This window comes from Mycteria americana, chromosome 9 (genome assembly GCF_035582795.1).
Source record: "Mycteria americana isolate JAX WOST 10 ecotype Jacksonville Zoo and Gardens chromosome 9, USCA_MyAme_1.0, whole genome shotgun sequence".
NCBI lineage: Eukaryota > Metazoa > Chordata > Aves > Ciconiiformes > Ciconiidae > Mycteria > Mycteria americana.
Window position 1 is genome coordinate 18,295,639 of NC_134373.1, and position 25,488 is coordinate 18,321,126.

The 25,488-nt window shown below is 42.9% G+C and overlaps 1 protein-coding gene across 2 annotated transcripts in view; it reads left to right on the forward strand.

The window, feature by feature from the left end:
• Positions 1 to 3,631: 3,631 nt before the first annotated feature.
• The window catches only part of PDE11A (phosphodiesterase 11A), a 137,370-nt gene continuing 115,513 nt past the window's right edge, over positions 3,632 to 25,488 (forward strand). For both annotated transcript variants that reach the window (XM_075511602.1, XM_075511603.1), the window contains exons 1-2: positions 3,632 to 4,435; positions 21,807 to 21,965. In XM_075511602.1, coding sequence (XP_075367717.1) covers positions 3,632 to 4,435; positions 21,807 to 21,965 — 963 coding nt within the window. The remainder of the gene's footprint in view (positions 4,436 to 21,806; positions 21,966 to 25,488) is intronic.

Sequence of the window (25,488 nt, forward strand, 5' to 3'; positions counted from 1 at the left end):
ATGCACTGACATTTCTCCTTGTGATTCTTTTAGGGCATGTCTGCATGTTTGTACCCGAGGAGACCAGGTGAGCTGGCTAAAGCTTGCCTTGCTGTCTGAGTTGGCATTGTGCATCCACGCCGATAAAAGGTGCATCATACATAAGATGAATCAGATATAAGCTGCCTGTACCTCACTGCAGCATACCTGTAGAATTACGAAGGCAGCACAACCCCGTGGAGATGACAAAATCCATTTGCAATTTTGACCCTCCCACAAAAGGCTGCAACTAATCTATCTCAGGCCCACATACGAAGCTGCAGCCCAGAGTATGGTGTGCTTGGTTTTACTCACCCTGCAAACAGAGGTATCATTTGATGTGTGCCACAACACAGAGAGACCTGTTTTCTCCTAACATCCACCGATGCACACCAGGCCAGGTTTCTGAGGCAGGTTTTACCATGACAGCATGTCAAAAGGCTGTTCAAGTTACAGAATAGATAAACCACTGTGATCATCTTTGTCACATTTTATCTTTAAAAAAGAGGATTATAGTTTACACAGAGATTTGGGGCTACATAGTTCTTTACAATTCAGGTGTTACAGTAAATTGGTCACTATGTATTTTATGCAATGGAGATAACTGTGTTTTTACTTCCTTCAGTCTTGACTCTGCTATTTGAGAGGTTGTCAATACACAGACTTCTGCTGTAATCAAAGCCCATGCATAAAACCCCCCGCAAATAAACTAAAGATGCCACAAGACTGAAGAAATGGTAAGGGAAGACCTTGCTTATACCTCGGCTTATGCAAATACTAAATTGCTTTAAGTGTTTACATACAGAACTGCTACACAGTAACCATTTTGTTGTAAACACTGTTGTGAGAGCTCAGACCAAACCTCACTATAGTGAGATGGTAAAAATTATTTACATACAACTATTTCACTTTTATGCAGATGCCCAAGGTCCTTGCTTGAGAGCTCGGGGTACGTGCCTGCCAGGCCTTCAGCAGCTTATGCGATTTCTTTGTGTAAGAGGAGTGTTTGTGCCGGTGTTGCAAAAACGCAAATGCCACTGGAAAGGCCAAGCAGCAATTAGTGGCTGCGGGCAAGTGGGTGCCCTTTGAGGATGATGGCGACACAAGCGCTGGCGAGCGCCAGCAGCTGAGGACACTTCAGCGGCAGCACGGGCAGCAGTGTACAGATATGTGCTGACAGCGCGGATGCCGTGGGGAGCGAGGGTGGCACCTCGGCTGTGTCCTCCCAAGAACGGGGCCTCCACCGACGATGTGACAACTCGCTGGCGTAGGCTGAGGAGCTGTGTCTGCCGCCGCGCGTGAAATCCCTTTGCTTCACAGCCCCGGCAGCGTGTCAGCAGCGCGCTGAGAGAAACGCTTAGGAGATTAATATTTCAGTTGCCCTTGCCCTTACCGAGATACGCCTGCAATTTCACGTCCAAGCTCCCTGTACGGAAAGAGCTCAGCTTCTTTAGAGGTGCGAGCAGCTCGGGGACGATCCCCTACAGCCTGTCCTCCGACGTCCCCGCTGTCCGCCCCCTCGCCCCGCACGCCGCTCCCCCCGCAGCCCACTCGCCGCGGCTGCTGCAGCCGGGCGCTCGCCCGGTAAGTCAGCGGCGGCAGCGCACGGCGCGGCTGCCGGGAGCGGCCCTTTCCCCGGCCCCGCGGGAGCCGGGGCCAGGCTGGCTCCCCCCGCCGCCCCCACACGGCGGGGGCTGCTGGCGGGGGCGGCGCCCCCGCCCCCGGTTGCCCGCGCACCTCCCTCCGCCCGCCCCACCGCCGAGCGGGTGCCGCCGGCGGCGCGGTGTCTCAACGGGAGCCGTCCTCCTGCGGCAGCCTCCCTGCGCAGCGGGGAGAGCCGGGAAGGCAGAACGAAACCCCGCCGCGGGGCGGGGGGCAGGCACGGAGCCCCGCCGCCACGGCGGCCCGGGGCCGGCGGCAGCGAGGGAGCTGCTGCCCAGCTGGCAACAACGCGGGCACCGAGACCGGGAGGCGAAAATCCTTTGTCTGTCGCGTCCTAAGCAGTCTCCGAGCTGCGGGAGTCACAGCACCTGCACGGAGCCCCTCGTCCCCCCGCCTGCTGCGGGAGACGCGGCAGCCCTTCGGGCACACACACGTAGCCCTCCCTCCCCGGCTGCCACCCGCGCACCCGCCTGCACTACCGACACGCGTCCCAAAATCGCTCCCTCTCCTTGCAGGCTCTGCCCGGACCCCCGCGCCGGGAGGGGCTGCTGCAGGAACAGGGTCCCCGGCAGGTCGGAATCTCGTTTCGTTGAAGATTTGTCCGTGTGTTTTCCCAGCCACCCAAACTCCCATTCATGAATTTCTGAAGCCGCCTTCATTCAGTCTTTGGTGAGCGCATGAAAGACATTTTTCACGTGTTAAGATCCATGACTCCGGTTTTTCAATCGCTTATGCGTAGGCATCGATTTAGCAATGAAACGTGCTCCACGTGCGCATAAAAATAACCCCGGTCCGTCTGCCTCGGTGGATGCGGCCGGTTTCCGTCTGCCAGCCGGTGCTGCAGGAGCGGGCACCCAGGCGCGCCTTGGGGCACCCCGCGGGCGCCCGGCCCCGGGGCAAAGCGGCGTTCGGGCAGGAGCCCGCTCCCTGCCCCTCTTACACAGCCCCGGGCGTGACACGCCGCACAAACGGTGCGCGCCGGGCAGAGCCCGGTCCCCGCACGGGAGAGGCTGCAGGCGTCTCAACTCAGGGATTCAAGAAACGGAATTCACTTGGTCTATCTGAAAGGGCTGCGTTTTTCCGCCCGTCTTCTGAACTACCGAAGTAGCGCAAATGATGCTGTAAATGAAAGATCTTTAACAGGAGTGCTTGCGTTACCTCCGCCCGCCTCTCCCGCAGACGGCGGGCGGGAGCGGCGGCCCGCTGTGCCCCCTCCCTGCACACGCCGCACAGACAAAAGGACCCTCCCTCTCCCCCCGATGTTCTGAATGAGGCGCCCGCCGGCGCGGAGCTCCCTAGCGCAGCTCCCCGCTGCTCGGGGTCCTCCCGCCGGGGACCCTGCGCGCCTCGCCCCGCACGCTCGCCCGCACCCCCGCGGAGGCCGCGGCGGCGGCTGCCGCCAGGCGGGTGGCGGTGCCTCCCCCCGCAGCGGGGCTTGCCAGCCCTCCCTCCTCCCCGCCTGCCCCCCCCGCTCGGCTCACGCGTCCTTCCCCGCCCTCCCCTCCCTCCTCAGTGGTCCGCCGGCTGGGTTACGCAGCAGCCGCCGCCAGCACTGACAGCACTTGGCAGGAGGGGTTTGCCCGAGCGCTCCCGGAGCATCTCCAGAGGCGCGGCGGCAGCGCCTGCCCGGCTCACCGGGGGAGCCGGCCCAGAACCAGAGAAGGGCCGAGACCCGGGGAGCGGAAAATACCTAGAACAATACGAACAATACTGCTACTAATAATAAAGAGTGGTGGGCAGGAAAAGGAGGTCGCGGGGGGAAGCAGGGGGCGAGGAGAAGGCGCGCCCCCGAGGAGGGGCCCGGCAAGGGGCGGGAGCAGCCCCTCTCCGGGGCTGCCGGCAGTCCCCCGCGCGTCGGGGCGGCCGTCGGGGCGGCGGCAGCACGTGGCGGCGGCGGGGCATGGCCGCCGCGGGGGCTCCCGCGGCCTGAGCCGCCCCCGCCGCCGGCACCATGGCGGCCGCCGCCGACGCCGGCCTCGACGTGGCGGCGGTGGAAAGTTTCCTGGAGAGGCACCCGGAGCTGGTGGAGAAGTGGCTGAAGAGGAAGAACTCGCTCCCTAAGGCGCCCGCCGCCCCCGCCGCCGGCCCGTCGGAGGAGCGCCGGAGCAGCGGCGGCCCCGGCGGCGGCTGGGGCAGCGCGGGCGGCCCCGGCGGCCCCGGCCCCGGCGGCGGGGGGCTGCAGCGGCGAGCCTCCCAGAAGGAGCTGCGGAAGAGCTTCGCCCGCTCCAAGGCCATCCACGTCAACCTCACCTACGACGAGCACGTGCACGCCCGGGCGCAGGAGCCGCTGAGCAGCGTGCGGCGGCGGGCCCTGCTGCGGAAGGCCAGCTCCTTGCCCCCCACCACCGCCCACATCCTCAGCGCCCTGCTGGAGTCCCGCGTCAGCCTGCCCCAGTACCCCCCCACCGCCCTGGACTACAAGCGCTACCTCAAGGAGCACAACGAGCGCCAGTTCTTCCTGGAGCTGGTCAAGGACATCTCCAACGACCTGGACCTCACCAGCCTCAGCTACAAGATCCTCATCTTCGTCTGCCTCATGGTGGACGCCGACCGCGGCTCCCTCTTCCTCGTGGAGGGGGCCGCCGCCGGCAAGAAGAGCCTGGTCTCCAAGTTCTTCGACGTGCACGCCGGCACCCCGCTGCTGCCCTGCGGCTCCACCGAGAACAGCAACGAGGTGCAGGTGCCCTGGGGCAAGGGCATCATCGGCTACGTGGCGGAGCACGGAGAGACGGTCAACATCCCCGACGCCTATCAGGTAGGAGCCGGGCAGACTCCCGGCGCTCCCCCGACCCCCGGCTCCCCCCCCGGACCGCGGCGGCGGAGGCGCCTGTCGAGACGCCCCGCCGCCCCCCGGCCTTGCCTCTCCCCGGAGCGTCCCTCCCCGCCGCCCTGCCGCCCCCCGGGGCGTCCCTCCCCGCCGCCCTGCCTCCCCCCGGGTGTCCCTCCCCGCCGCCCTGCCTGCCCCCGGGGCATCCCTCCCCGCCGCCCTGCCTCCCCCGGGGCATCCCTCCCCGCCGCCCTGCCTCCCGCCGGGTGTCCCTCCCCGCCGCCCTGCCTGCCCCCGGGGCATCCCTCCCCGCCGCCCTGCCTCCCCCCGGGTGTCCCTCCCCGCCGCCCTGCCGCCCCCCGGGGCGTCCCTGCCGGGCCGGCGGCGCTGCCACCGTCGGGGCGCCGGGGGTTGCGTGTAGCGGCCGCGGGTGTGCTCGGGGCAACTGTTGACGGGGCGGGAGGGGACTCCCGTGAAGGAGGGAGGGAAGGCCTCTCCTGGGTGGCTGACGGGACTAAAGTGGCCATTAAATCGGTACAGCAGAGCTTCTGGATGTCGCAGGAGCGGTAGGCGGCTTCATGCGTTTTCGAACCGTATTTTGGAATCGGCTGAAGAAAAGTTTAAAAAAATGCTTATGACAGTACCAATGATAATATTCTTAAATCTCTGTCTCACTTAATGTTCCCTGCCTGCCCGCTGCTGAAATAATCTTATTGCTTTCAGAAGAGCATGTATTTTCACCTTTATGCCCACTCAGCCCACATGGCATGTGTTTCAAACCTATTCCTAGGAGTGATATAACCAGTCCTGTTATTCTCCTACAAGGACTTTCCCCACCCTTTACTTTTATAGAGGCTTCAGTGTGAATTGTGAAAATGTAGTCCTGGCTTCAAGGCAAAAATTCCCTTTGACTTCAGCAGGGACAGATGTGCCTTCGCCTGCGTGTGTTAATGCAAAACAGTGCATTCGGTTTACTAGCTTGAAATTTAACTCCCTCTCTCTTGTCCTAGGGGCTATTTCTAGTGTTTATTAGTATGAGACACTATCAGCAATTTGAGGTTCTTGAGAAAAGTAAGAACCACAGAGCAACAGATTTTCTCAGTTAGGATCTTGGAAAGCTTTAGAAAGGTGGGAGATGTATGTCTTTAGAATTTTAGTAATAACCATTGCCCAGTGTTTAGTTTTGCTCTACAATAATAACAAAAATACTATATTAAAAAAATGATGATGCTTTACAGCAAACCATACAAGAAAGAAACTTGAAAAATAAGATTGGGTTATTTTTGTTTGAAATACAGAAAAGCCAGGGTAAATGTATTTTGGGCTGAGTATTTATTTGTCAGGCAGTGAGAAATACTAGGCACTTCACAGATCCAGACTGACAGAGGTTCCCAACTCACAGAGTTCAAAGGCAAAGAACAGAGCTTGGTAAAAATGCTGCAATATTCAGACTAAAATCATTGAGTGTTGGATCACCTTTGAAAAAATCTGAGCTTGCTTTCTTCCTTTATTTTTCCTTTTCTCCATTATACACTTTCTCTTACCATCTGATTTTTTTTTAATTACTTTTACTTCTAAAACTGTACTCTTCCCAAAATATCTGCTGTTGGGGGTCAAGCAGATGATGTTCTCAATAGTCTCAAGTGGCTAAACAGGTAAAGGATATCTGAGTTTGGCTGGGGAAAAGCTCGATCTCTCCTTTTGACTCTGGATAGCTCCAGCCACCTTTTTTTGGAGGTGAGAATGCCACTGGAAAGGCAGAGTGTTTTCTAGTTTTAGGGGACTGTATTATTTTTTCTCCAGTGTTTGTTCACTTCCCTCTGAAAAAGCCCAGCTACTTTAAACAGCTTATTGTCCATTTCATTTGTGGAGAAAAGTGAAAAACAATCCATCCAGTTGCCATTCCCCGTACCATTTATATTATACTTTTGTCTGACTCCTATTAAAAATCGATTAAAATACTATAAATAATACAATTCATTGTATATTTAAGCCGTAAGTACATTAGTTGCAGTAGAAGGGAAAGTTCTAAGCCAAGTTCATCCTGTAGTTATATCAGTTGCAACTTCCCTGCTTTCAGTGGAGTTACTTCTGATTAGAGCAAAAGAAACTTTAGACCTTGCAACTTTAATGAAAGTTTGGCTTGATAATAAAATGGGGGATCTGCTTTCTGTTAGGTTTCTGAGTTAGTACAGTTTATCTTCTCTTACCTGGCATGTATATATCCATTGTGCATCATTAAAAGGAGACCTTTCGAATTTAATAGTATAAAGAGCCCTGGGGAAGCCCAGGTACATGTGTGTAAAGAAGTGACAGCTGTTGCATTTCAGATCATTGTAGTGCTCACAATACAGCACTTTAAAAATTAATAAATATGATGATATAATTTTTGACAGCATTGCCACTGATGATGGAAGTGTTTAATCAACCATCAGGTAAAAAAAAAGCACCACCAGGAAACTTTGTCAGGCTGACAGATGGAGTTGGAGGAAGAGGGGTGGCAGCACAGCACCATTTTGTCCATTGAAGAGCATGTCTACATTGATGCTACCCATTTGGTAAGAAAAGGCCTTATATTAGGTCAGAGGAACACCTCTAGATTAACTTAAAGTTTTTTTGCTTGTTTTTTACATTAACAAACTTGTTTAAAAAGAGGTAAAGATACTTCCATATCATCAGTTAGCTAGTTTACACTATTGGGAAATTTGTTTTATTATCATCCAACCATCTTTATTTTCTCAGAGCCTGATCAAATACCAGTCGGAATTCTACCGTCGAGTACAAATTGGGTTGCCTGCTTGTATTGTCCGCTACTACTGACATTAATGGGACTTCAGTGCGATCAACACTGCATTTAAATCCTGTCACGTCCTGTAATGTGCTTCATGCAGGCAGACCCCTGTGCCTGTACACAGACTGATTGCTTTAGGAAATACTTGTAAATGACTTGCAGTGTCATTTTCAGAGATAGTGTAAGATTTCAATTACACATTTCTTTTTCTAAAGAGAAAAAATTCTAAAAAATGAAATCGAATAATAGGCTAGGGCTTTTCCATGATCCAAGTGATTATTACTGTTGTTGAGTCTGACTGTCACAACCTTCTCATGTAAACAATCTTCCTTAAATCAATAAGCATACTTAGATACAAGGTTTGGAATTAATATTATGTATTGAGGACTGTATAATAGTAACTTATTTTAATACTAGACAATAACTATGTAACATCTCACGGTAATTTGATTTATGAGGTTCAGCAGTGACTGAACAAACTTTTTGTAGTTTCACAGCATCAGAGAATTGATAAATAGTTATGCAAAGGTTTAGGTGACTGATTCAAAAGTTGCACAATTTTATTCATGGCATTAAAAGCTGTATTTATTACATTGCAAAGTCATGTGATGAAAGTGAGTTTATAATTATAACAGTTCGTAAAATATATGATCCAATCTGTAAGAGTTAGCACTACAGAGGATCTGAGAACAGGAAAGGAATTGGATACTTTCTTTGCATTTTGGAGCCAGCCTAAACCTCTCTCCTGGAAGTAACCCAGTTGACTTGTAAATTGAACTCCTAGTTAGTTTAAGTTTTAAAATAAGGCCTTACGTCTTCCCCTATGTTAATTTTGGGAAGCATTTCTGACTCCTTATTCTTATGTGAATAATGCACCATGTCTTGAGCACACGTGTTGGAAGAATCCAGTCATACTGGCAAGAAAATTTGGGACCTACATGTCCATTGAGGCTCCTTTTAACAGAGCATAAATGTAGCTTTTGCAGTCATATATGAAGACTATTAAGCATATCGTAAGTACACAGGCAGAGAGACCATTAAACCTTTATCTGCAGTTCTTATGAGTTCTTTAAAAATTTAAGGTTTTTTCCTATTTAAAGCTATGGATTTTTTCATGTCATCCCTTCTTCTCACAGGTCTTCTATGATGTTTAGCTGAAATTACTGATCATTTAAATTTTGTTCCATCTTTTAGAGGAGTATTTAAATAATAAACATTTTAAATCACATGTAATGTGATTTAAAGTAATGTTTGGTTTATTTTAATTTAAAGTAATGTTTGGTTGTTGTTATACCTTTAGCTGTGCAAAAGTTGGGAGATAATTTAATAGCATCCCAAGTCCTTCTAACTAGTGAAAAAAAAAATCTTACTCTTTAGAATAGTAAGCATACATCAGAAAGTGGTGAAAAATATGTTCTGCCATTTGCCAGTGTCAACTGAATAAAGTTGCTGTACATCTTATGTTAAATTTGGAATTTAAAAAGTAGCTTTAAAAGACAGAAGGAAAATGTCTTACCAGATGGATGTTTTAATAAAGTGGGGAGCAAAGAGAGGAGAAATATTAAATGGAGTCACGCTAAGACATGGGTTTTTGTCACTTGGAGAAAGTGCCATAAAAAGATGATCAGAAATTATTTTTCAATACAGCTGAAGTCTTTAAAAAGAAAATTTAACCACATTACTGGAACTAAAATCAAGCAAAAGAAGAGACAAATCGAGCTCTCTTTGTTCTGGACTCTCCTGTTACCTCTTTCAAGTTTAGGCCAAGTGCAATGTAGCAAAAGCACACACAACCCTTTACAGTAAATTTTAAACATCCTTGAACCCCTAGGTACAGACATCTATGTTGCCTTTTTCAGGCCCTCTGGGTGAGCTCCGAGCATTCATTGTCTCCTGCTGTGCCAGGACAGCAATACAGAGTCACTGCTTGTGGGTGCAAACCCTTGAGCCTGGGAGGGCCCACGTGGGATGGCGTATTCTTCATACGTATTCTTCATATACTTCATGTGGTGTAGAAGGTCACGAACAGGCGGGAGCCACATTTCATTACACAGGGTAGCTGTTTGTTATCATCAATATTAACAGTGCCTCTCTTTCAATTTTAAAGAGCAATTAAAGCATTAAAACCCTGGGTCCTGGGAGGTTCAGTTCTGCAAATGCGAGGCACTTAAGCACTGTTTTATTCAGCAGCACTTGAGCAGCAGCACCAACAACAGCTGTGTTCATTTCGGTGCTGACTCCTGGACAAGGACAGAGGTTGCTCTGTAGAGCAGAGAGCATGAAACCTGGCAAGCAGAATAAACAATAATTTTTAAAAATTCCATGCAATACAGAAAAAATGAGCTAAAACAGTTTTTGTTGTGCATTAAACATGACTAGGAAGTACCACAGGGAACGCAGGAGATAATTGAACAAGTAAAGAACTAAACTGCTCTAACATGCTTTCCACAAAAGGACGCTCCAGTCCATCATGCAAAATTTAGGAAAACTTGAAATTGTAAGTAGAAGTGAGTAAATTGGTGAAGGGATGTTGTAATTATGCCCGAATCTGCAGCCCAGCAGAGGCGAACACATCCTTCGTGTCACAACAGCGCTGGCCTGGGAGAGAGGGCTCTCCCGGCAGAAGGCAGCACCCTCCTGTGTCTCCACAGCGGAGCCCTCAGGGCAGCAGCTGAGGAGGTCTCCTTCCCTCCTGTCACCTCCCTGCTCCATAGGTCTTCTTCTCAGGGAACAGCTTCTGACTGATGTGTAAAACGTCCTAAGGCCTTCCTGGGTCACACCACCACCGTTCTCACTTTGGAGATGTCTGCCGGCGGCAGGAGTTCCGAGTAGACACCAGGACTGTGTAGAAGGGCACGTGTCCGAAGCCACCCGAGGGCTTAGATACATGTCTCCGTTTGTGTCTCCATGCTGCTGCTCAGGTGGATCACCAGGTCAGACAGGGCTGCACAACACAGTGCACACCGCTGGTGACAGCCCTCAGGTACCATGAGGGAACACACCTTCTTCTCCACGCTGGCATGGGGCAGACAAGGTTACCTCACCAACAAGGCGGGCAATGGCCTGTCCTCCAGGGTTGCCCAGCCCTTACTCCATGGATGCACAACACCTGCTTGCTGCCCCAGGTGTGCCTGCAGGGCTGTCTCATGGGTTTGAAATGAAGGTGGGCTGGTGGCAGCTGGGTGCAGGGTGCCCAGGTGGGGCTTGTTTGCTGCCAGTCCCGGGGCTGGGAGCAGGGGGGCTGGGGGCAAAGGAGCCTGCCCATACTAGGGTAATGAGTTTTCTCTACTTCCCACTGGGTCTGTTGGGTAATTATCAGCCATTTTGTGGGGCTTGCATGCTTAAAATTAGCACTGGAGGATGTTGTGCTGTCTTGTTTCAGTGCTGGTGTGAGGGGGTGCTCAGGGTGGGTACAGGCTCCCAGGCAAATACAAGCATGGAGGACTTCAAGGCATTAACAGGTTAGTAATTTGGGTTTGAATTTTTTTTTTTAATAATAAAAAAAGTCTAGCTGGCTCACTTTCTTAGTTGCCTTACAGAGTAAGTACTCAGTATCCTGGTACCTTTGGCTTCTCCAAAGGAGCAGCTGCAAGGCCTGGCTCCCCAGCTCTCCCTCCTGCAGCAGGCCCCTGGGCTGGTGGTTGTGTGGCGCTTGAGTGGGAAAGGCCTTTGGGAGAGCTGGGGTGGTTTTCCTGCACCCCCACCCCCGTAAGACTGTCTTTTGTTGATAGACTTTAAACAGTTTATTGCTCAGCCAGTCCATCTGTCTGAAGAAGACAGACTTTTTCAGGTTTTTTTCCCTCAGACACTTGTAAAACTTCCTTCTGGAATATGTGTGAAAACTGGTGCCTCTCTGGCCTGTAATTTCATTGTGAGAAGGAAATATGTATATCTGATTAGAGCAGGTCAGTGACTGTGAGAAAAAATTGCAGGATTAGGCTCTTCAAATTTTAGCTGAAATCCCATTATAAGCACAACACTGAGTAAAGCTGTAGTTTCACTTGGTAATGGATTTTGCTGTTCTGTTCGATTGGTTTTCAATTTTTCAAAACAAATGGATGTTTCATTTTGGTTATTTACAGTCGTATGCTATTGTGTAGTTTTTCTATAGAATAACAAAGTTAATAGACAAGCATACATACATCATTATGCAAGTTAATTTGTTTTACTTTTCTAAAACAACCCTATTGACAAACTACGAAATATAAACAACTCTAATGGCTCAGCAGAGTTGCATGTTAACAGGGTAACAGCAACTGTGTGCAGTCTGAGCTTCATGTCTTTACAGTGCACATTTAAAAATGAGTGTAGCTTAGTTAATAACACTACTGCTTTGTCACAATAAGATATTTTCAATTTATTATTCAAGAATCTTATTATACTGCTTCTGTAAGACTTGAAGCCATATGTTGCTCACCTGAGTAAACACCTGCAGCTGCTAAACCATACACAGACTTCTGTTGAAACAGGAGTCTTGTTGGTTTCTTTGCTCAGAGGAGTATCAGGTTTTTAAAGCCACGCTCTGTGTGTATATATTTTATATAAATAATCATTAATATTTAGGAGACCAGCACTAGGACCTGGCTCAAAGTGAGGCTGGAACGAGATGGAAACGTGGATGTGATTGCAGTTGGTTCCCAGCGGGGTGTCAGTCAGGTCCAGTACAGAAGGGCACAGAGAACCACTGTGATGAAGCAAACAGTAGTGGGTGTGGTCTCTAGATATTTAAAATTAGAGGAAAAATATTTCTTTGGTAAACATTTTTTTCTTTAATAATGATACAAGTGGAGCAGAAGTGCACAGAAGCTGCCATACATAAGACCACAACTTGATTTACTGATGTGCTATTGGTGATCTAACAGGAGTTTGTTTTGAAGGAAGAAAACAAAAACCTTACATGATGGATCTGGATAATGTTGCCTACACCGGAATCTTTACTGATCACTGCTGTTGATCTTTTCAGACTATGAAGCATGAAATGTAATTATGCTTATTAGTTTGGCAGTCATGTCTGCAAACTTGCTAGTGTTTATAAAGTTATTTACTCCTGTCTACGAAAGATTACCTATACTATTTTTTCCCATTAATTTTGTGCCAGTCATAAGTAGACAATATGCATTGTTACTTAGGTCCATTGTCTAACTAATAAATGAAACAGTGGTCAGAAAAGGACATAAATCAACTAAACAAAAAGCCCTGAAATACTAACACATTTTAAAAAAACAACCCCCCCAAAACTTTAGTATTGCATCATTGCAAATGAACACCTTTTTGGTTTTTTTTCAAAGGAAGCTATTTTTTTAGTCCAACTCTATATGGACTTACTTAGTTTTAAATCTGAAAACTCAGAATTTTTGAGGAAATAAAGAATTTTTGAATTTTTGTTCCCTATTTTTTTTTAAGAATTGTTTTGGGAGTGAAGGAATAGAATTGGTTGAGCTGTTTTGCGCATTCTTATCTGTTTTATTCGTTTTAACTTATAAGAAATATTGCTGTTGCTATATAAATAGTCACAATAGCACACAATCCAGTTATTATTTACTTGGGAGAATTAGGTTTGAGATGCTGGTGAATGGCACTAGTTTGTTCTCCTGCTGCCTTCGTCTCTGGGGCTTTAGGGATTTTGGGGGAAATGACAGGAATAGCTGCAGCAATCCTTACATGGACGTCTCTTCAGAAATTGCTTTATTACTTGGGGTTTTTTTGTGTGTGAGTTTCTTCTCTAAAAGGTTTTGCCCATATCTACTGTAGTGGTTTATTACTTGGTTTCTGTTTCTTGTTTATGCACAATGTAACTTATACTATATGTGATTTTTAGAGAAGAGTATCTAGAACAGACTGGATGCCTTAATTTTTTTAATTTGCTTTTTAATGTTATGCTTTGAATCTAGATAACTTACTGTCTTTTGGTTTGCTCTTTTTGTTTTCTATAGAAGTTTATGTATTATGCTCATGGGAAGCACAATTAAGAAATTGAATAGGTCTCTTCCAACTTCAGTTTCTTTACTTCTGTAAATGTAGAGGCTCCTGCAGGATGGCTTCCCATAAAGTCAATCAAAAGTGCATGAAATGAAATTTGTCTATCCCATGCAGTTTGGTAGTACAATAATAATTGGGTTAATGATGCTGTCAAACATAGTACTCTCATTTTCTATTTTTGATACAACTTAGCTAACTCAATCAGTAATTTAAATACAGTATATTTAAAGAAATTTTGCTGCAAGTTTCTTGTTTTATTTTTCTTGAGCCCTTCCTAAGAAAAAAATAAAAAAAAAGATGCAGTGAACTGTAAAATATAGTAGGCCAGGCCTATTAATTGAGCACCTCTTGTGTGCTTCTGTTCTGTGTGATTAAAAAGCAGTATTTTCAAATCATTAAAAAAAATCAGAAATGTTTTTTCCTTGTAGCTGTCAGCTTTGGCTGAGTCACTTAGTCCATTTCACTAGGTTAAACACTTTCTCCTTAGACTTTGGAGAAGGAAAACAGTGTCTTTGTCATGAACACTTAATTCCTGGAAATGTATTCAGGTAGGTTTCATCCTCCATTATGTATCTGAGTTTTAGCTAACTTGGTTTAGGATTATACTTTTTCTGTTCTAAATCATGCTAATAATGCTCACATAAATTGTACTAGCTCTGATAAGGATATAAAAGGACACATTGTCTTCCCAAGTTCAGAGCTATCCTATGTTTAAAAAAAAAAAAACCCAAACCAATAAAACCTGTACCTTTACTAACAATGTGTGAACCATCTACTTAAACTGAAAATCAACACTGAAATGCAGTTGGTGAAACTTTGCTCAGAAGTTAAAACAGTTTTCATTTTGAACATAACCTATTATATTACCTCAAATGTCTTGAGAAAAGAAGAAATGTAGATTTAAGTAAGATAAAACAGTAACAAAATACTTGTTTTGACTGTTACATGGGAGTTTCAGAGACCCTCTACAGCCTTCTGTGGAATAGTGCATGTCCTTAGAATTTTTTGAGAAGATTTTTTTTTTTAGTTGGAAATGTGTAGATTCTTTTAGTAAATGATGTAAAACCTCATTAAAGAGTCGCTTTTTCTCTCTTCATCCTGGTCAGCATGGATTATTTTGTGGAGGCCTCCTCTAAGTGTAGCTTTTCAGGTTTAATCATGATCAGTGATAGCTATTTAGTGACCTCAGATCACTAAAAGAGTGATCAAAGAAAAGAGGATTGGGCCCTAATGGATTTTTCTCATTTGCCACTTCTGTCAATAATACCGCTGATTTTGACTTGTTTTTAGTCCTTGCCCAATATCTGTATAGCTCTGTCAGATTTACAGACTAAATTTATGAATACAGAGGTCAATCCAGAGGACTTGACATACACAAGATAGGCATTATTTGGTTAGGTCCTGATTCAAATTGCCCGAAGCTTCAGGCATATCTAGATGAGTAGCTTACGGGATCAGAGCTTGTAAGCATGGTCAATATTTTGAGTTTTCAGCTGATATGATGAGGGTAGGGGATCTAGAAAAATGAATTTGAATATACCAGCTCACTGATAAGAATTCATGCTGCTCAAAATTGCTGTTCCAGGTTCTAGCATTTCTGATCCTTATGTTCTTGATTACTTTCAGATCATGCTTTTAATGTTATCCTCACAGTTACAGGAACTAGAAACTTAATATATTTTTTTAAATGGAAGTTGAGATTCTGATAACATTATATGATTCCAGAACCCTAGGAAGAAAACCCATCTGTACCTTAATCTGGTCTTTTATAGAATAAAAGCATGAAGGTGTTCGCCTGTTCTCATTTATTGACAATGTTTGAATATGTCCAAAAAGAACCAGGACTGCAGTGTCACTGTGCAGGCAGCTGACATACCAGCACTTGCATTGATGCATCAAGCCTGCTCTCTTCTGATTCTTTACTTGACTGAATATCACACTTTACAGGGTAATATTTCCCCAAAGAAGAATTTACAATCAATAAATAACTTGAGACAAGGATAAGGTTTATCCTACAGAATAGCTGTTCATTGTTGGTAGTTCTGAAATTCCAGTTAAAAGTGCCTCAGTCTTCACATTTTGAATGTCTCTGGCATCTAGAAATATCATTATATAGAACCAAAGCAGTAAAACCAACTATGTTTGTTTTTAGTAATGTTTTAAACAGTCAGTGGAAGACTTTACTTGTAATTCTTGAGTGTTCTTGCATGAAAATACTGCCAGTACAATTACACTTTTGAGACAGAGACTTCACCATAATTGTATCTTGTATCTGGTCTGTCCGTAATTTCTGAATGTAAGTCTTTATTGTAAAGGAAACTTAAAAGCAAATGCTGCATTGGTATCATCAACTTTGACACTTGTTACTACCCAGGAGCCCGGGGTAGTGCTGCAGGCTGCCCTAGTGTGGGATAACACAGTTTGTATCACAAAATGTCTGCAGTCTGACAGAGGACTTCTCTCTGATTTAGCAGCTTTGTTATCGGCTGCTAAGCAGGCCTCCTTGCTCAAGGTTACTACCCTGTGAGGAGAGGTAGACGTAAATTTTGTACAAGTTTCTCAGCCTTCACAGATCACACTTGGGCACTGAGGTTTTTATTGATGCTGTTAAACCCAGTAAAACCTCTCAGCTAGATCCTGCCATGTACATCCCATTATGACAATATGTGATAGAAGAAGGGGGATGTGGGGATAGAAGGTTTGGGGCATAACACAGGTCATCCAGTCATTTAGTTTTCCTATGTGTATATTGCATGATTCAACAATATTAATGTTGCCAGAAATAGTATTTTATTTTGTTGACTTGCATATCTTTCATCATTGCTTTCCCAGATGTCACCAAAACAAAATCCTTGCCTGCTTTTCCACAAAAGTTTCACTTCACACCTTGATGATTTTCATTTTTTTGAGGTTTTCCTCAAAAATGTCTCCTTTTTCCAATTAAACACTAACTTCCCTATACTGTGCTTACTGTGCCTTTAGTCTCTGCTCCAGATATGTAATACCCCTCTGCAAAAGGTAGTCCAGTTCACTAGCATAAGTAGATAGTTTGATATCGGATGGCAGGAAGACCAAAACATGTTGTTGCATCTGTCTCTGAATGGCATACTTCTGGGACTAAGGCTGTCTGACTGCTCCAGGATCCCTGTGCTTCCTTTCTCCTAGTGTAGAGGTCCCAGCAAGAGATATAACCAGGAAACTTCCAAAATCCACTTGAAAGGAGAAGCAATATAGCAGGAATGAATTGTACTTCAAAAAACACTTCCCAGATTGCTGATCCCTCCTGTGTCTCTGGTTCTCCATAGCATCCATTAAGGAACACAGGATTGATAGCTCATCATTAAATCTGTTCCTTACACTGGCAGCTGTACTGTATATATCAAATTCAGACAGGTTCACAAGCCCCTCTCCTGTGTGCCACCATCCACTGCAGGTCAAACAGCACTTTGTGTATTAATCTTGTGGCCTGTTGTAAAGGCAATGACTACATATTCCACAGGATTGCAAATTACAATTGGATTAAAATACCCACTACAGAGAACCTTGTTACCTAGCAAAAGAAACTCAGATAATCTTTCAATTGGAAGGCAATCAGAAACTCAGAATACATCTTCCTGATTTTTATCCTAGACCTTTGTTTTGTCTTACAACAATGTATCTCTTTTAATTGAGGGTATTCAGATAAACAAATCACAACTCACTTTTGGTCTGTCCCACAGTTGTCCTCTTTCAATTAAACTCCCCCTTGAAGGCTTACTACTTTTATAAGGCCCACAAGATGTAAATCAACAACAATATTACTAGTCAAGGCATGTTGTCATTTCAATGTTTCCTCATGTACTCAGTTTTGCTTTGAACAAAATTAGTAGAGCAGGGACTGTCTCTTCAGTAACACAAAGCATATTACCAATATTTCGGCAACAATGGCTAATTCTAAATAGTAGTTCAGACATTACCAAGAAGTAGTTGAAGAAATAATGCTTAATTTATTCATTGGTGAAGCCTACTGTGTGATAATTGCACTGCATTTCACTTTCTTCTTTTGTAGAAGAACCATCCCTTTCTAGGCAGGATTCTCTACAGTGCAGAACAGTTCAGCTTCTGTTGAAGTTGATATAAAAGTGTTAAGAAGCATGTGGAAAGATCACAAGATCAGGCAGGTCTGGGCCCTCGGTGCCATTATTAAAAACCATTCATCATGGGGGTTCTGGTTCTCCTAAGGAAGTTGTTAGGCACAAATAAATCAAGGGAATCTCACTGAAGTCTTATCAAAGACTGCATATTAGTAATCTGGTTTTTATGGAAGAAAAGACTGTTTAATACGCTCCAGAGGCAGAAATAGGTCTAAGGAAGAACAACTCCTAATGAAGTTATCAAGTTAAAACAGAACAAAAGAAAATAGTATAATTAAAAAAACAAAAAAAAAAACCCCAAGAGCTGGATATTCTGTGGCAGAAGAGCACTATAAACTGTATAGGAATACCACAGTTGATATTAATTCCTTATGGTTGAAAGGTATGTAAACTTGCAACAAGTAATAAAATAGCAAAATGTATATGTTGTTATGATAAATGAGAGTAGAGCATTTCTAAATCGTGTCTCTTTTTAGGTGACTTAGTCTATTTCCATAGCATCTGCAATTCACAACAGGGAAATAAAAATAGAAATAAAATTGCCAGGAAAAAAATTCTGTCAGTTTTTAGCATCAGTAAAGATTTAATGAATTATCTCTTCCTCATCACAATCAAATCTTGTCTTAGATTAAGGACTGTATGGATTGTTTTCATTACCTGAGACAAATAGGGACACTATTTCACAGCCCCTATTGTCTAAACTTTTGAAAACAAAACTCATGCTTATTTTTGTAGAACAGCTCACTTCCCTCATGTTAGGGATGTCAGAACTGGCTGTAACTATTGTCTGGAATATAAATGCTAACCTCACCCTGGAGGAACGGAGCTGTGGCCAGTAAATAGCAGTAATTCCCTCCCTGGCTGACAGAAGAGCTGTTGAAGACTATTCTCTACCAAGATGAACAAAGATGCTCTTGGCACCACCTCTTCTGAACTTTGCAGCATCCTTTGAGTCACTTTGTGATCTGCAGTTTGAGTTGTACTGTTCCAGAGAATGGATTTCTGCACACTGCTGCGTAAACAAATGAGCCATGTTTAGTTCCGTTCCCTTTAGTTTTTGTCAATCTATATGGGAGATCACTTTCTGCTAAGATTTGAATTTTGCTCTCAGCTGTTTGTTTACTACAAATGTTAATGCAAAACTTCAGACTGTTTAATAGTCAAAAGTACTATAAGCTCCTCTTTCTATTCTGGCAAGCATAGAAAGTCATACGAAAAGATATTTATTACATCTCTTAAATACTTCTGTTTGTATATACAGTAATCTTTCTCCAGAGGTCACTAGCTGTGTGTATCCTGCAGAGGAAGGTTAAACAAATTGCAAATCCAAACAATATATTCCTTGAGTCATGCCTTTAGCTAAGCTATATGCTGAGAATTATATTGGCATGTGGGGAGCTTTTTTTTAAATAGGGACACTCCTGTACTTAATTTTCCAGGAAGAGCTATGGTTTTATTGCATTTCTTTGAAAAAGCGTTTGTATGTCATTGTTATGTGGGCTGGTATTCCAAGTCTTATTTGATGTACTAAATTTGAAGTGCAACAGATAGAAGTGGGGCCAAAAAGTCTCCATCTACTTGACAGGGAAATCTTGAGCATCTGCAGAATATAGATGTGAAGGGGCAGCATGGCCTAGCATAAGCATGTATGTATGATCATGTTACTAACACTAGATATCAGTCTTTGCTGGCTGTCATTCAGTAGAAGTGCTCTATGAAGTGATGGCATTATTTTTTACACAGTGAGCAAATTTAATTTGATCTCAAGATGTAATATGGTCACCCTGTGTGTATTTTTTGCACTACTAATTATGTTTTTGAAGATGGTAGTTTATAATATTTTACAATGTATTACATTCTGAAATTCCTACAAGTATTAAAGCACCTGGGTTTTCACTAAGACATGAGACACTACTTCTAGTGCTTTAGTGTAAAATGTATTATGTCAGTTGCCCCTAAACCATGTTTCAAATCTGAAGTAAGAACTGTCTAAATGCAATTTAAGTAAATTCTTTGATGCATTGTGATTAGCAGTACTACTACTAAGACTTTAATACCTGGATAGCTTTGGGGATAGAAATATACTCTATGTGCAGCACTGTGACCCCACATAGAATAGGAATGACAACCAGAAGTATGAAGCAATTCTAGTTTTAATAAAAGATTTGGATTTTCTGTTGAAAAGTGAAGTGCTCTTTGAATGTGATGCAAGGATTCATTTCTTATGTATATCCCTCAATAAATACGTGTAACTTTAGGCACACTCATTGCTTTAGAAAAATTTTAAAATATCAAAATACTTGCTGCTGTTACTTCAGAGAACATCTTGTTATTAGTATCCTTACTCTTCAACATGATCTGTTATAAATATTTTTAATATTTGGTTGCAAGAGATGGATTTCTGTCATTCTATTGTAAGAGGGGTCTTATGCTCAGAGTTTGTGTTCTGTATTTTTTTTTTGAGAAAGTGCATGCTTTATGATCAATAGGATTATACTGCATACTTATTCAATCATGTTTTAGAGACTTTATGCATTAAGAGATAAAAATCTTCATCGTCAATTATGCATTAAAATTGTTCAAAAAACCTAACTGCAAGTGGATACAAAAGCATATGAAACAATCATGCCTAAAAAAAATAAATCTGTGTAACAACAATACAAAAAACTTGATGATGATGATATTGGATACAATTCTTGGCCAGCAAAATTTGAAAATAAACAAAACCACAAGGAATTATGCTTGCAAAATCCTTGAATAAACGATTGCTACTTGCCATGTAAAGTTTAAGGGTAAACTTTTACTGCAGAGATTCAGTTGTTCTGTTCTGTATAACACTAATGAGAGTTGTGTTGTTCAGTTTGCCCCTTAGAGCACTATGGATTAATGAAAAAAACACTCTGGTTGATGTATACTACATTTTAGGAACTTTCAGACTACCCAGATATTTTCCCATACGTTTTCAGCCTGCACAATGATTTAGTTGGATGTTAGTATTGTGAGACAGTCTCCATGAAATCTTTCATTGTTTCATAGTTTATGTAGTGTGAGTATAGCAACTTGATGAACATAAATTTAAAACATCACAACTTCATATAGCATTTCTGTCAAACTGATTCTTCCTGGTATTTCTCATGTACTAGTTATAAGGTGGTATAACCTATAACTTATGATGCACAACAAAATTCAGAAGCTCTCGTTTGGTGCAGGTATCAGTCAGTGAAGAGTAAATACAGATCAATAGAGCAACTTGCATGTAAGCACACCTTGATCGCTGATCAGATTGAACTGGCATAAGCGCCTGAAAAACAGATAAAGACTTAGGATTAATATATAGTGTCATGCTGGTATGCTCCCTATTTTACATTAAAGTCCTAATTCTGCAACTGTCCATGCTGTATACAGCTAACAGACACTCTTGCTCCACTCTGGGGTAAACATGGTGACTTTCCAGCCAGGGATAGTCTAGATATTAGTACATACCAGATCTGTGTGGCTCATTCTTCTCCTCTGCATTCTCAGTTAACGTGGTACAGTGCTCCTTGCAGCTTGTTATCCTTTCATACAAACTCCACCATCTACATACTTCACACACAAACTATGGAAAGATATGTCTGGTGAATTGCAAACAGCTCTTCCATTCGTGTGCACTTCAAAGGAGCTATGATGCGTGCACAGAGGAGCTCAAGGCCCTCACCAGTGCCTGCAAGGGCCATCTGGTTACCCACAGCTTCACTGGTAGGAATGCGTATCAGCAGCAATATAGAGGGATAGTGAAGCAAGCAGTATTGGTTAAGATTGAAGAAACTGAAAACTGCTTGTGAACATGTGGTGAGCATGAACCAGATCACAGCCTTAGTGACTGATAGTTTCCTTATCTGTGTTGAAACCTGGGAAAGCTATGGGCAAGTTGGGCCTGACCATGTATGGCCAGTGCCAAGGCCTGTGCTGCTGTCATGGAGCTGTGGAGGACCCTCTGCTTACAGATGGCCCTGGAGCCATCAAAGAAGGCACAGTCATGGTGCTGAGGCATGGGTGTAAGGAGCTTGTGCTTTGTCAAAGCCCCAAGTGTGTTATGCAGTCTCTCTATCATGCTGCTTCTCTTCTTGTATTTATGTTCCCCATATGTTTAATTTGTCTTCATTTTCCGTGTTCTCCTGGTAGTCACTTTGGTAGCGATCCTTTAGGTAGGTCATTCTTCTGATTGAGGTATAAATATGGGACTTCAGTGAATACAATTATGTAATGGTAAACCTTGTACTGATCCTCTGAGAGCTATTTTTCTTAGTATCTTAACTGGGGTAAAACAGCTAATAAAGAATGGGGTAATAACAGAGAAGCAACAACATAACACTACTGAAAATACTATAGGAGTCAGTGAGAAAATAAAGTACTTGTCCTGAGAAGGCTTAGATGTATGACATGCATGTTAATGCTTCCTTATTTTCTTTTGAAGGATCGCCGCTTTAATGATGAGATTGACAAACTGACTGGATACAAGACAAAGTCACTCATGTGCATGCCCATAAGAAACAGTGATGGAGAGATTATTGGTGTTGCCCAAGCAATAAATAAGACTCCCGGAGGTGCTCCTTTTTCTGATGATGATGAAAAAGTAAGATTACCTTTACTTCTGTATTTTTAAAATATTTATTTTGTAACTCAGTAGACTCTTGTAAAGATACTTAATCCAAATAAGTAAATGGCACAGCTTTTGTGTTAATGATGGTTTTTTAGAAGTGCTTGACATAGAATGTATGTTTTTGTTGATCTCAACATAAAACATAACGTAAAACATGTTCTGTAAATGTGGGAGATCTTGTGGCTGAAACTTCAACTTAATGGTCTCTAAATCTTATGTAGACTTTTTTCATGTAATAGGTCTTAATGGGAATACTTTTTTTTATTTTTGAGAGTTCAAAAATAAAAAGTTCAAGTTCACGGGGGAAGACTATCACAGAGACACTCCTAAGCTTGCCGACTAAAAATCATCATGTTCTCTTAGTGCTCTCCATGGGATAAATGCCTGTAGCATATGCAAAAGAAACTTTATTTTAGAGGAGACTATGCATATACAACTTTGTGCTATTCTACAATATAGCAGACTTGCAAATGCCCATTAAAGGACAAAGAGGGAGGGAAGGGGACACTAGGTGTGTGTATATGAAGTGAAAGGTGGAGAGTAAAGTGAGCTCAAAAGGCAGGAGAAAAGAGGGAGACACAAGGAGGGAACTTGAATTAAAAAAAGTGGGGAAAATAGGAAACAGTGCTGTTGAAGGCAGATGCATACAGCTGAACATGGAGGCAAAATGTATGTAAAGCCAAAAGATGACTGGGGAAAAGAATGGTAGAGGGTAGCAAGCTGGGGAGGAACAGAACAGCAACTCTCTCTGCCCAGGACAGAGAAATGGAGTCTCCTTCAAGCATGTAATAAGGAAATACACTTCTGTGTATTAAAATACTGTTGAATCTCATTTTTGTGAAAGTGTAGTTACAGGCAGACTTTGCCCCCGAAAGTTCTTTGTTGATTCAAAAGCAGCTAATATTTGATGCAGAGCCATTGTTGGTATATTACATACATGTTGACATGTCTGTGCTATGACAAAAAGATGTTAAGTAACGCCTGTTAGAAGGGGGAAATCCTGTCTCATTGGTTCATCTAAATAGATGGAGATGATTTTTAGAATCAAGATAGCTTGACATGAACGAAATGCATTATAAAGCTAAGCTTACAGTGGTTTATAAAGGTTGTGAAATATTGCATAAATTAAACTCGTCTTCCATAGAAACCATAGTAATTGTATTTTTGAGTACTTCTTGAAGTTGCTATTACATTATTATTTTTACTTGTTATATACTTACAGCAATACATTTAGAGCATTGTGCATAACCATTTCATAGTTTGAAACAATTGTTTGGTGAGAATAAGAATATGAATCTTTATACGAATAATGTCTGTTAATAGCATCATACTCTGGTTTGCTGTGCAGTGGGAGTAATTCAAAATTGATTGCCTTTTTGAAATTTCAGTATGTGAAGGAACCTTTGGCAGCCCAAGTGGGAAAATCTTTGCCAAGTGAAATATTAATAAGTGGGTGCATTAAAGTTGAGAGAGAGTAAAAAGTAGTACTGATTATTTTTATACCTTGTATTAATTAACTGTCTTCCAACAGAAACAGTTATGAGCAAATATTTCTTTATATTTGTCCTGGTTTTGGCTGGGATAGAGTTAATTTTCTTCCTAGTAGCTAGTATAGTGCTGTGCTTTGGATTTTAGTATGAGAATAATATTGATAACACGCTGATGTTTTGGCTGTCGCTAAGCGGTGTTTACATTGGTCAAGGACTTTTTTTTTTTTTTCTTCCTCCTTCAGCTCCCCATGTTCTGCCAGGTGCCCAAGAAATGGGAGGGGGCACAGCCAGGATAGTTGATCCAAACTGACCAAAGGGCTATTCCATATGATGTCATGCCCAGTATATAAACTGGGGGAGTTGGCCGGGGGGTAGCAATCACTGCTTGGGGACTGGCTGGGCGTCGGTTGGCGGGTGGTGAGCAGTTGTATCATTTTTTTTTAATTATTATTATCATTTTTTCCCCTCCTTTTTTTCCCCTCCCTTGGGTTTTGTTCCTCTCTCTCTCGTTGTTTTCCTTCTCATTATAATTCATTATTATTATTACTATTATTTTGTTCCAATTATTAAACTGTTCTTATCTCAACCCATGAGTTTTCTTACTTTTGCTCTTCTGATTCTCTCCCCCATTCCACCCGGGGGGGAAGTGAGCGAGCGGCTGCATGGTGCTTAGCTGCCGGCTGGGGCTAAACCACGACAATATTTTTATTAGATTATTTAGCATAGCACAACTTTGCTATCAAGTGGAGGTCTTCCAGCAGTTATTCTTAGCAACACCTACTTACATGTGAAAAGCCAGCTTGCTTGCTGTGTACCACTGTTTGCTTTTGGTGCTTTTCCTAAATCTGTTTCAACACTATATTCTGATCTGATGTGCTCTTGAGCTGCTTGTTAACTTCTTATTAAGCTTCAGATTCTCATTAAGACCTAGCCATTTGGATCCAAGTTGAAAGACTAGACATGTTTGGATTCTAATCGTCTTTAAAGTACATTCAACAAATCAAAGGAGTGGAGGATAAATTAGGCTAATGGTAAGAAAGCTTATGGTTTGACAGACTAACAATACAGATGGCTCAGCTGCCCAGTTATACATAGTACCATAGAGAGAGCTTTTAAAAAATATTTATAAATGCCAACTGACTGTGGTTACTCTTCACACCAACGCTATTAGTAATTTTATAAAACTGAAAAATTAATTACAAGAACAATACTTATTGCAGTGTGTATGTATATCTGGCATCATCTCTTGGTTAGAGTTTACTTCTAAACATGTGTTGAGTAACAAGGAAGAAAGTCACAATCCTATCTCTGGCAGTATCACCTATTCTAGCACCATGTAAAAGACAACTTTTCTCTTCTGTGAAAAGCTTATAAAAACTTTTTTCCATAAAAATAATTAGCTTTTAATGTCTGTTTCTGCAAGGTGTCTATGTAACTGATTCTGCGTAGTGATTTATTTTGAATTAAATAACTTTAAAAAGAACTCTCAATTTTCAGATGCTACTTTTTCAGACATCTGAAGTGACCCAGTACTTCTTAAATTGTTTCTGTATAAGTTATCTGAACTTGTGTAACCATTAGTTCGCTTATGAATTACTTTTTATTCTTGAAAATCTTGGATGTTGAATATTGATTTATTAGCATACAATACAAATCTGGCTGTGTATGCTATAATGGATAGCCAAATGCAAATTAAACAAAATGAGACCTTCTCTGAATAGGCTTTTTTCTGCACTTCTTTTTATTAGTACTCTCTGTGTCTCTGTAAAGGGAATTTTGTTTCAAATGTGCAGCCATTATCATGGATAGTACATTTGATTATCATACATTCAACTAGCAAAACAACTGTTTACATGTGAATTGTATATTACATAAACATATTCATGTAAATATTTGATGCCAGTACTGAGGCTGTGGCATTTGCTTCCATTCAGTGACTGCTAAATATCTAAAATCAGTTGCCCATACTTTAATTGCCATGTTTATATTATTTTTACTAGTCATTT